At 40.2% G+C, this 13,274-nt stretch overlaps 1 protein-coding gene across 13 annotated transcripts in view; it reads right to left on the reverse strand.

Annotated features, from left to right (window-relative positions):
• tenm4 (teneurin transmembrane protein 4) overlaps positions 1 to 13,274 on the reverse strand; it is a 198,362-nt gene that overhangs the window by 60,561 nt on the left and 124,527 nt on the right. For all 13 annotated transcript variants that reach the window (XM_026192532.1, XM_026192544.1, XM_026192543.1 and 10 more), the window contains 5 exons: positions 9,140 to 9,304; positions 5,836 to 6,050; positions 4,516 to 4,726; positions 1,099 to 1,200; positions 242 to 436 (listed from right to left, as the gene is read on the reverse strand). In XM_026192532.1, the coding sequence (XP_026048317.1) occupies positions 242 to 436; positions 1,099 to 1,200; positions 4,516 to 4,726; positions 5,836 to 6,050; positions 9,140 to 9,304 (888 nt within the window). The remainder of the gene's footprint in view (positions 1 to 241; positions 437 to 1,098; positions 1,201 to 4,515; positions 4,727 to 5,835; positions 6,051 to 9,139; positions 9,305 to 13,274) is intronic.

A 13,274-nucleotide genomic window follows, 5' to 3' on the forward strand; every position in this document is an offset into this window, starting at 1 on the left:
TGATTTATACAGGAAAAGTCACCTAGGATGCGGCTTATGAACTGTTATGGCTATAATGCTCTTCATAGAGGATGTCCTGTCTTTACTACTCAACAGACTGTAAGCCATACCAACTTAATAGCCATTCCCATTATGAGTAAAATGTCAAGCACTAACAGGCTAAGACGGTGGTTACAGCAGCCACATTATGTAGGATTTTATTAGTTTAGGATACATAACCATGACATATTAAAACAATCACCTTCTTCACAGTTTTCCCCCTTGTAGCCAGGGTTGCAGATACAGGTCCCGACTATACAGATCCCGTGGTTGCTGCAAGTGATGTCAATGCACTGGTTGGTGGGAACGTCACACTCCGAGCCCTTCCAGCCGCTGTGACACATGCAGCGACCTTTTAGGTATTGACCATTCCCACTGCACAGCACTGGACAGGCAGCTTTGAAAAGAGCAGACAGCATACATCCATCTGAATGGACTTCTTCATGCACAAAGAATAGTGAGTGTTTGTTAAAGCCTCGCTCTGACAATGACCAAAATGTTAAAGGGTGTCCTGTCTGGTAAATATTATTTAGCACAAACTACTGTACCTTGGCATCTAGAGCAGATGTGCCATATATTCTAACAAAAGCAGCCAACAAATATCTAACGTCTTAACAATGGCTGGTAAAAAACATAAGAACAAAAATTAGCTGAATTAAAGTGTCAGGCATGGTGCTGATCAACACATGGATAACAGATGGCAGTTCAGTATGTGTAAAGAGGTAACAAAAACAACCTACCATCATTCTAACACGCTGCCTGAATTTGTTTTTATGTGGAGAAAAACTAATAGAGCCTTTCTTTAATAATTGAAAGAATGAGTGAATACTAGCCCTATAATCTAAAGCTTTTTATAGAGTTCTTTCATATGCAACCCAATACTCCAGTATGAGTACTGAACCATTTCGAGTATTACTGCCTAATTAAATAAAACAGATCTTAAGTACAACTAAAGCAATTGTGGAGTAAAATTGTTTTGTTCGAGCCATGCAGAGAATATAAATTGGAAAATGCATCTGAATGATTAACAGAGGTAACATGAGTGAGATAGTGACTCACCTCGCCCACAGTCAGGTCCTTTGAATCCTAAAAAGCAGTGACATGTTCCAGCAATACAGTCACCGTTCCCAAAGCAGTTACTGGGACAGTCATCAATAGAGTCTGCAAGAGAGCAATCAAAAGATTTTCTGAGTAATGTGGTTTGAAAAACAATTTTCCTCCCACTCATTTTCTTTGGGTTGATTATTATCCCTTTGCTAATGACAGTCATAAGCATGGAGGATCCAATCCTGTCAACATTTCTTTTTCAATGCAAAACATTTTGAGTGTTACTAATGTTTCACAACAAATATGAGCTTTCACTAAAAGGGTACAAGTTCTAATTATTCAGGCTTCTACGAAAAGTTACAAAGGAATTAAAGTCTCTTAAGTACCACATGTACTAGCTGCCTAATTAACTCTTTTATGGCACAGTGTCTGCAACCCGCATTTATCTGCTGTGACTGGTAAATCTGACGGCATCGTGAGTTATTCTGTGATCTCAGTTTTACACTGTAAGTTTTTCTTATAAATTACACTGTCATTTACAATTTTCATGCAGTGCTTGGACGTGGCCATTGCAATTAACTGTATGGCTTTAAACTGAGGCACTTTGATGCAAACAATCAGCAAAGCACGCACACTCTTTCCAAGCTTTCCTCTAGCAATCCCTCTAACAAAATCAAATTAATTGGCAAAACAGTTATTTGTGCTACAGAACCATGTCCCGGCACTTGCTTTTATTAGAAATAAGACTGACCACTGATCTCTGCAGACAGCAGCAGGAATCTGAAGCACAATGCTCACTGAATTAAGCCTGAAATGGTGCTGAAAAATATTCAATCTTGTCCATTGCCTTCAGGCAGCAGAAACTCTGAGGCAAAACTTACAGAACAAAGAATCTCTTGTGCTCCACAAATGGCTAGAAATGTGAGCCATGGATTCAGCTTCCCTTTACTCTGGAGAGTCAATCATCACTGAGGATGCAATGCAAGACCGAGGAAAAAAAAAGACAAAGAGAGGAGGGAGAAAGAGATACAGGCAGACCAGAGATACAGCAAAAAGGAGGAGGAGGAGGCAGCGAGCAGAGAAATGCTGCGGATATCTAATGTGCTGCAGGCTTGCCTTTGCCATTTTGTGTTAGTGAAGGGATGCAGGAGAAACTATCCTCTGGCATGGTTGAGGCAATCAGCACTTTGGTGGGGTTTTGATGGCTTCCAACAAGAACATCTAACTATAGCAGCAGGCTTGGACTTTTTGCTCAAAGCTACAGAGACCAGCAGTGTAGGTAGGGCAGTGATTGAAGGTTAGGGGAAAGGAATAGATGTCTACAAGCCAGCTATTAACAATTCCCACCCAGATTTATAATTACATTCCAGATTTGCACTTTATACAATAGATTCAAATAGGTTACCATTATTTTTCATAAAGAAAGGCTCTGAGATATTCAAACGCAATACCCTGACATTAGAATACCAGCATCAATAACAGAGGTTATTGTATCTATATCAGAGATATTTGATAGGTGAGCAACATTGTAACATTGCAACATACACATTTAATTAAGTAATCATGAACTGGAGTGCTCCTGTTCTGAATGCTGCAGTTTAGTAGACTGCACATTGCCCATGTCTATTGGCTGATTCCTCTGAGAGCATGGAAAGGAGGCCCTGAATATCTCTTAGCCACACACTCAACATAGGCCAGCGCATAAATCATGGATTCAAGCAGAGCTTCATTGAAATTCATTACCCTTCATATCAGGGGAGCTAACTATTGTGTGGGTCTCCAGTCGGTGAGGACAGAGTAGTGCGCAGTAGGCAAGTTTAATCAGCGACTTGCCATGCTCTCTAAGGTTGCTCAATACCTTTGGATGATGGGTGGTTGTGTACAGAAAGAACTTCTGCTGGAGAGTTAAACGGGACATAGAGTAAGACACTGGTGCTGGGTTTTTGCTTCCCTTTGCTTTGCCGTGCCTAGGCTGAAGCATTTCTGGCACCAGGCAGCAGGGACAAATGGCTTCATGCTCCAGAGGGTTGTGATACAAAACATTCAGTGGGACACATTTCACATTGCCATGGAGTCACAGCCAAGTAATGAGGAGCAACCCAGATTAAAGACACGGACGCTCCATCCCCCCAGATGTATTATGGCATGGCTATGTGCACCAAGAAAACCCTTCATTTGCTGCACATAGAGAGTACACTGATGGCAAGGAAAAAGATCTATATATAAATTTTCTCTACGAGCATTGTCAGAAACACAGAAATAATTTAACTTTTAGTGTCTTTTAAACAATGCTGCTGGTGTTTCTGAGTGTGTCTGTTCGATATTGTTCACATATATTTCTACACCTGGGCTGTTCTACTTGAAGGTCAACTCCATTTCTCCACGGCTCAATACAAGTGAGGCAGTTGGTAAGATTCAGTTTCTGCTGAAGGGCACTTAACCGGTGACCCATTTTAAAAAGGGCCCCTCTGCCTCCCTCTGAGCTCCTGTGAGCAGATCAGCTCCAATACGACTCAATCGAGACAGAGTTCTCGCCCCACCCCAGACTACCTTACCTAGTTATGTTTTCTCTTATGTAAACCACAGGAGGCCTTCATGCACACCCAGTCAAGAAGAAATAAGCACGAGTAAACATACTGCCCTGACTCCCCCTTTTTGTGTCATATCATATATTAAGTATTGAATTACAGCTGTTGTTGGCACAGCGGGAGGGCATAGTGCATCTCTTGCCTGTCTCCACTTGGTGTTGAGGACAGCTTCTCATCGATCTGCTGCCTGGCACAGCCCCTGTCACAGATGGACTCTGGCCCAGGAGCTTTTAATTAAAGAGCATGTGAGAACAGCTCCCAGCTGCCATCCCCGTGAAAGTCGACACCTTAGGCCCTCTCACACCTTGCTTGATACAGCAGTGCTAATCAAAGGCGCTTTAGGGAGAACAAAGAGGAGTGTACAAAATGAAGTCACCTCCACAAAGAAGGACGTATGTCTGAAACACAGCCGCGTGCCACACAGTTAGAGGAGGGAAACATCTTTCCTACAATGATATATGGAAAGTAGATGGAAATTGGAGCAAATCGTGATCAAAACTGGCACTAGCAGGAGGGTACAATCATACTTTGAATTGTATGCAAATGGTTCTGAGAAGCTGGACCCCTGATTCGCTTGGAAGACACTCAGGGTAATGAGGATATTATGATCTCTCAATGCCCTACTCAGGGGCATGGTGGGATAGCACTGATGTCCTGATTTTGTAATATTCAGCTTCACCTTGATTAACCTGCACTTTCCTTGGCTCTTAAACTCTCAGTGTTTCTGACTCATGGCCTACAAGTCTGTGCTGTTTGCGGTAAAGTCGCTCCTGGTTGGTATTATAGGGATTACGGTTTGCTATTACAGGTTTTAGCAGCAGGTCATGCCCAGGGCACCCACCTATGGCAGTGGTGAGGAAGGAGACAGTTTCAGTTTCTTTTCCATCGTTGTAGATGGCCAAATGCCAGATGCCTGTGTCCATATACTGGATAAAGCCTGTGTCATGTGTAGTGATGGGTACTAGGCTTCGCTGCATAGCCACAGGCCCCTCCAGACCATGGATGTCTTGAGCCAGGAGCCGCCGCCCATCCAAAAGCTCCACGAAGTCAAACTGCAGACAGAAACACAGAAAGTGAGAAAGACTGATGGATGGACCGCAGACACACCATTAGAGTGACACATGAGACTTGAGTGCTTTCAGCCCTCTTTATAGTGGAGCATCATTTGGTCTGCATGAATAACTCATCATTCTAGAGGAGCTTGAGTTAAGTCTTGGCACATCGTGGCTGGATGGGCTGAGATAATTTCAGAGTCCGCATATCTTATAAAAGCCTTGTTTGAAACTATTACAGTGGAAAAAAGGGAAGCTGGAGGAATTAAAGTAAAGTTAGTGTTTACCAAATAACATCTGCACCGATTTGCTTCACATCAGCTTTGAGTCAATGAATACCAATGAGACGGCATTTCATTTTCATTTACATAAGGAAGGGAATCTTGACTCATCTGCCATTCTATGTGTAATCAGCCACATTACGAAAACTCCACTCTAGATGATTTTCTTTGAAGCATAAATAGAGGAAACAGGCAACTCTGTTGGCTGACTGAAAAATCAATATCACTGGACATTAGCGGAAACAAAATTCATGCTATAAACAATTTTGCTGAACAGCACTTGCATTTACAGAAGTAATCTCAACTGTGTGAAGCAAGTGGCAAGGTATGATTAATAACATGACATGTCTCATTCTCGGCTATATACAGACGGAAAATCTGCCCAATATTTTTGTGCGACTCTCAGATGGTATTGAACCTGAAGAAGTTTTCCATAAATCCTTTCTGCAACAAGAAAGCGATTTTTAATAGAATAGAGAAAACTCGGAATTGGTTTGCATTCATGACACGTTCCTACATGGCTAGATAGATTCTTTTAAACAATATCCCAATTTATATTTTGTGGCAGAAGAAGAATGGGAAAAGAAGAAGAATCCTTGTACAATGCAGGCATGATTGGAAATTTTTTCATAAAACATCACATTTACAATACACCATTGTCTTTTGCAAACAAAACACAACATTGAGTAACGCGATTTGGCATCGCAAACATTCAAACATGCTAAGTGCATCGACCATTTAGATTCTGCACTCACCTGTCATACTATTAATAAGTGCAGTAGAATACATTTACTGTAACAGCATCAGTGACATGTAAATATTGCCTACCTGTGTGTGTGATGGAGGAAGACCTCTCCTTCCATAGATCCCCACTAAGGCATCTTTACTTAGGGACACATTAAACTTTAGGTACATGGGATGATCAATGAAGACCTGGGATCTCCAGAAGATACCAGGAGGAATCTGCTGTGCGACCTTACGCCCCACGTCAATCTCTCCCATATCTATATAGCTGTCATCTGGGAACAAGCTGTCCAATTTGCCTGCATTGCACACAAAGTAAATCGGTCAAAGAGATCACACCATTAATCCACCATGTGGATGGCAGAGGGACTCAGTCTGCTGGAGCATGATAGTCTGACCATATCACAGATATTCAATCACGCCGCTGACAGCCAGTGAAAAAATATAATGAATGAACCCTCCGACCACTGCCAGCAATTTCAGTCACAATTCCACTAGAGGGGAGAGCACAAAAGAAAGAAAATATAGTCTTCAAACAAAAATCCAGTTACTTTTTGAAGTGTCCTGTTTTGAGTCTTCTGATATGGCAAATAGAAAAAATATTTTTGTTAAAAAGAAATGATGATCATGATCACGATAAAATACATTTCAACATGAGATAGCATTATTCATTTCAGTACAAAAAATTGTATCATGAACAGAGATAGTGTTTTTTGGTTTGGTGCTATCACCATGTTTCAAAAAATTGGGGACAAGTGCAACAAAACAAAAGTTGTGAAGTATAAAAACTCAATGCAAAGGACGAACTATTAAGAAAATAAAACAGGGGATTTCATGATCAGTTGTTCAATCGATTATTGAACAATTAGTAGAATCCAGCGAATACTATATATATACACATCATCAAATAATCAAACCATTATCAAATGTACTTGATATATATGTATTTGCGCTAAAGAGGAGGAGAAATATCTGGCTTATCATTAATGCTCAAACTCAACCGAAAAAGCCAGCATCCATGATGATATGGAGGTGGATTAGTGCACAGATGAAACTTCAGCTAAGGCTCTATAAACGCTGAACAACAAATGCAGGTTTTGAAGCAACAAATGCTTCCATCCAGACAATGACCTTTTCATGAAAGGTCTGGCTTATTTCACTTTATTAAAAAGACAAGGTAATGCCAGAAAGTTGCAAATATGTCCCTTTGCCCTGTGTTTTTGTTTTTATTATCAATCAGCCGCAATATTTGGTATTTTTCACTATGTCCTATTTTCTATTAAGCACTGAATTTCAGTGATAAGTAAGTTATTGCATTCTGTCTTTAAACTTTAATTCAACTCAATTTAATATTGAGTTGCCAAACTGTTGTTGGATTTGGTCATATATATATATATATGACCAAATCCAACAACAGTTGCCTCAAGGTGCTTTATAAACCCTACATCAGGGGTGCCCAATCCAGTCCTCGAGAGCTATGCATCCCTACTCCAACACAGCTGAATCAAATGGTTTGATTACCTCTTCAGCATGCCATCAAGTTTGGCAAAGGCCTGATAACAAGCCATTCATTTGATTCAGGTGCAAGGATGCATCTAAAAGCTGCAAGACGGTAGCTCTCGAGGACTGGGATTGGGCACCCCTGCCTTACATGTTACACATAATCCCACCTTTGCATTGTAACATTGTATTACATAAAAGAAAGTACATATGTTTGCAGGGGTATGGGACTGAAAATACTTGATAAAACAGAAATGCATCAGTACTTTGATAGTAAAAAGGAAAAGTAATAAAGTGAAAATTGTAATTATAGAAAAGAGGGATTTCTAATGCTACTACCCACTCAGGTATTAGCGCATCTACTGCTAAAAATTGTCCATATGCTCCATAATACAACTTATTGGACTCTGCGGAAAGGGCAACATCTGTTTGCACATGTAGATGAGCTAATTTCAGCTGTGGAGTCGCCTAAAACAGGCATCCATACAAACTACCCCTAGGACACTTAGGGTTACACATGGCACACCAGATGGAAGTCTTCGCAAAAGTCAATCAGTGGCAGTTGGTTTTATCAGAGTATACAGGACACACTCTCCGTCTCCCAGATTTGGGTTTTACATAATGCTGCAGCACACAGGCACATTCTCCACATGTTGGCGTGTGTGCGTATTTATGCAGCACATTAATGGTTGTACTCATCAGGCTGTTTAAATAAATCATAACCCGGGACAAGTGATAATGGGCCTCATGGTTAAATAAATGCTATTTTCTTCTGCAAGATAAGCTACAGCATAGTGCTCTGATGGAAACACGAGAACCAGAAAGAGAGAACGATATCAAATTTCGACATTGTACAAATCACCTTGATAAAACATTAGATAGCCCAGCATTGTTTCCAGCGATAGCAGAGCAAACTTTAACTTATTTAGAAAACTATAGTTATTGATTTCCTATCAGCAATTGGTGCTGTGCAGAGTCTGAGCTTTGTTATAGTCATGATGGCAAGCTAAACACACTTCTGCTGCCCAGTAAATGAAAAAGACAACTCCTGGATTCATTTATATGGTAATAGCTCTATCTTCTACCTATTGTGGTATGCCAGTGGCAAATCACATGGTTAAATCTGGGCGCATTTGTTCAGGAATGGAACAGAGCAAACTTTTTTGAGTTGAGCAGTTGGTACCGTTGGGTGAGCACATGCTTTCTTTGGCTGCCAGGAAAGGCAGCCCGAGCTAGGAGATGAAAGGCTCACATCCGTTCTGAAGGGGACAGAGTGGCTAATCCCCCTCCAGCCCCTGGATACTCAGTCCCTTAAGCTGCTCCATTTTCTCCCTCCAGGAACAAATAACACTTTCCCACTTACAACAACTTTCACAGGATTACAATGCAGATCTCTCCATGCCATGGAGACAAGTGAACAAAATGTGAAACTGGATGACAAAATAATAATAAACTCACAAGAGCTCTGAAATGTCATCTTTAAAACTTTGAGATCTGAAAAACTTTCACAAATGAATGTGCAAGAATTCATCATCAAAACAAGAACAGCTACATTTAAGATTATTTACTTATAGCAAGTACCATTCAGAAAAAACATATGTCTTTTTAAATAAAATAAGTTATTCTGTCCTGTGTTATGCCGTCCAAAGACATGCAACTTGTGGGGATAGGTTAATTGGATAATCCAAATTGCCACTAGGTGTGAATGGTTGTCTGTCCCTATGTGTTAGCCCTGCGACAGACTGGCGACCTGTCCAGGGTGTACCCTGCCTCTCGCCCTATGACAGCTGGGATAGGCTCCAGCGCCCCCCGCGACCCTGAAAAGGATAAACGGAAGCGAATGGATGGATGGATGGATGGAAGTTATTCTGATAAAAACTGTACTTACTGTCATCTTTTCCTTTGCGGTCATGTATTTCCAAGCCTGTGCTGCCAAGTGGTGGCAAGCTCAGGTCTGTAGGAAAGGTTAGGCCACTTATATTGTCCTCTGACAGCTGATACATCTGTCTCTGCATGGGTTGCAGGTGCCAGTTTAATCCAAAAAGGTGCATGGCTGAAATGTGAAATATAAGACAATTTCAGAATTTATTCATGCTAAGAACCATTTTAAAGTTGGATTATAGCTAAGCTGAAAACGTATAACCTTAATGTTCTCACAGAACTATTATTATTTGCTTCTTTTTCATTTTGCTTAATATAATAAAGGTGTCAGCTGCAAGGTGGGAAGAGGAAGTACATAGAATAAGGAACAATAGCTGGTTTAATGGTTAACAGGCTTTTTCGCAAAATGCTGAGTAGTAAAATCACAAGATGAATGCTATCTTGACCCCATGGGACAACATCTGTCTCACCACACCAACACTGGAGTACCATTTTTTCCAAGCACATTACCGTTACAGTCCCCTGCAAAACTAGGGGACGGTTAGGACAAAGAAAAAACAAATCAGCAGGGAGACACAAGGGGTGTTTCAATGTGAACAGACTGAATGAAGCACACGGATATTTTACAAGGTCGACAAAAGAAATGTCCTTTGGAACAATGGCACTAAAGCGCAGGACAGACGGAGGAGGGGCCGACCATGACAGATTACCAATAAAAGAATGGACAAGGCAAGCTTAGCAAGGCAAAAGCCAATATTGAAGTAAACAGTCAGCAGAAAAGGCCAAGAAACTCGATATAGCTGTTTTATTGTTTAGCTGGTTCTCTTAAGCTCCTCAAGGATATTATAATGCAATTAAATTATGAGGAGAGAAATTAACTGACAATTTTACAGCACAACGCTGTTTTCTTCATTTCTGTTTCCCCTTTATAAGCGCACAGAGTCATGTCCATAAGCATTTCAGGATTATTCATACAAAACAGATAATAATAACATTAATAGCTCACAAAACAAAAGTCAAACTGATTTCTTGTAATCTTTTTGCTGGGGAGAAATTTGATAGTCATTTTATAAGATTACGGCAAGAACTAAGAATAACAATGACTGTGACAGAAATTTGTTTGTCAATTTACTGCATTTACTCGAAAAAGAATCAAAATGAGAATAACGAGACTAATGTTTGTACTGGTCTGGATTTCGCTTACAACTAACTTTATGTACCCATTTTCTTAACTGCCTGAGTAGATTAGTGTTACCAGGGGGATGGAGCCCATCCCATCTGGCATAGGTCAAGAGATGTTGGTACTCCCTGGACAGGTGACCAGTCCGTCACAGCGAGACAGACAAACATGTCTTTGGACTGTGGGAGGAAACCGACGCTAGCACAGAGACTGGAGTTTGCACCAAGAATCAACCTGCTATCAGATAAAAGTGGTTACCACTGGTTACAATAATAATAATAATAATAATAATAATAATAATAATAATAATAACAATAATAATAATGAAGCGGGAGAATACATTATTTGAAAAGGGTCCTCTACAACTATACAGTTCCAGCATTAGCTCGTTAGGCCACGGTCAGAAACCCTCCAAAAACAAAGGACTAGAAGATGATTGTGTCTTCATCAGAGTAAAAACAAAAGGGTTTTAGACACAAATCCCCCGGTTTGCATCATTAAGCAACTGGCATTATATTAAGTCTAGAACTGCATGCGCATGATGTATTTAAGAGTCCTTAATAATTTATTCGGCACACTTGTTAAGCAGTACCAAATGCTCACTAAAATATTTGCATGGATTTGTGAATAAAGACAACAAGCAATGGAGTGGTTATCAGGGAAACCACAATGCAAACATTCCCTAACATGATAAAAGTTCATCTTCAATACCAGCATCTGTTCTGTGCATGCCCAGTGCTTGTGGAAGTGACTGTGTCCGTGGAAGGCAACCATAGAAGAGACAGATGGCTTTATTTGCCATTTTGTAAGTTCCAGAATGACATTCCTTTGATTTGTAGCTCAACACTGACTGGCAAAATGGAAAGAGTCAGTGTACATTGCTGAACAATCACAAAGTCACCAGGCACAATGTCGTTCCAAGTGTCCTAGTAATCACGTCTTTGTGAGCCCCGTTCTTCATCCCATCTGTCCCTGAGGCCCCTAATGGAAAATGGTTAAAGAGCCTCCCTCTCCCATCCTTAAAGATTTACTTCAGCGCCTTCGTGGTATCTATGATATGCAGAGCACTGGACCTGAGCCAGTGGAGAGGCCTCCTAATTTGGTTTTGCTTGCCTTTCAAACTTTGCAAACACTGTGCAATGATAGTAATATGGCTGCTGCAACTGCCTGCAAACTAAAGACAGGTAGTAGGAATAACAAGGTACTTCTAACATGACAGCCGCTGGCACTGACACGCTGTGTCTACATTCCAATGATGCCGCTGACCTGTCACGAGTATTGTGCTTTATAGGACTGTCCATTTTGTCCTGAGCACATGTTGTGCCTTCCTTTCACTTATCAGGAAGTTGAGTCACGCCATGTGCCAATTAGGAGGCAGAGGTACTGTAGTAGAAGACTTCTCAGCCAATCTGAGGAAGTCAAACCGTATTGCTATCTGTGATTTGCCACAGAAATAAACTCTTCAGTCCTCTGATCATAGCACTTTCCAATTAGCGCACAGTTCAAAGGATGCTATATTGAGAAGATGCTGTGTATTATGTGGTGTTTCAAAGAAGCGCGCTGTAGTGTGCAATCTCAGATACCCTGGATTGAAAAATGTTTCAGCCATCTGGCCAATCAATCTTTATGTGTTCAGGAGCAGCCTTTGGTGATTCATATCTTACCTAAACATATAGAAACACCTTTCTATGGTCTTTGAGCAAGATCATGTTGGCTGCTGGGGAACATTTTAATTACAAAACATGCAACTTTTCGGTGTAACGCCGAAGCAAATAAATAAAACAAAGCCTAGAAGCCACTTCAGAGTGTTAAATCAACTATACATGCCTCACCTCATAAAGGAATATACCAAATATATCCTCCCATTTTGGCATTGTTTAATATTGAACCCTGATGTATCACTGCTTTAGGATTTTTACTCTGGTCACGCTCTCCATGCTTTATTGTCAGTGCATCATAATCTTCATACTAATGTATTAAGGAGACTCATCTTTCATCCATGTCGTGATACTGGACTAATTAAAAAAATAAATAAATAAAAAGAAACTAACGAAACATGAAAAATGGATTTGTTTCATACCTGCAGCATAATGTGCTACAATGCGCATGTTTTCAGTGAATGGCAAACTGACCAAATACATTTATGACTAAATAGCAATTTCAGTGTTGCTTAGTTCAGTGCAGAAAAAAATATTTATGCCAGCTGGGATGGAAAAAAGACATCACATCAAAGCATCCATCCAATCTGAGTGCCTGATGGAACAAAGAAATTACCAAAAAGCTAAGACCTTGAGCTAAAACCTGCAAAAATTCATATTGATGCTTTTTTCTGATGTTCTGTATAAATCATGTTTAAGTGGTAAAATGAATACTTCCAATTGTTGCTCTTTGAATTTAAACACAATCTGTCTGTTTCTCTATACCTGTGTTCTAACTAATGTTTGTTAATATACCAAAAAAGCACATATTATGTAGTTGTATATGCAATGACTAATTGATACTGCATAGGACAAAGAAAAAAAACAATAGTATATTCAAATATTACTGTAGCACAGGTGTTTATCATTACACATAAATATAGGACTTTGAATCTATATTGTGTATTCTAGGATTAAATCAAAAAGGGGTTTCAACGAAGGGAAAAAACGTTTTTTGGCTGTGGAAAATAATTCACTATAAAAGTAATTGATTGCTAAGATATTGGGAGGTATTGAAAGACATACAAACAGGTATGACCGGGGCTACAGAGCCTTTTACCGGGTTGGATGACCTTAAAGTCTAACAATAGATGGGGACCAGCCTAATTGTGCTTAGTTAGATACCCAGGGTGAATGGAAGGGAACACAAGAGGATACTGATGACCTTAAAATGAGAAATATATAAAAATGTGCTAATGAGAAAGCAACCACTGAGACAATATGGTGGCACCTTAAACTCCCAACCTTTTTGCACTTCAAAATGT

The sequence above is a fragment of the Astatotilapia calliptera genome, chromosome 14 (assembly GCF_900246225.1).
Source record: "Astatotilapia calliptera chromosome 14, fAstCal1.2, whole genome shotgun sequence".
Taxonomy (NCBI): Eukaryota; Metazoa; Chordata; class Actinopteri; order Cichliformes; family Cichlidae; genus Astatotilapia; species Astatotilapia calliptera.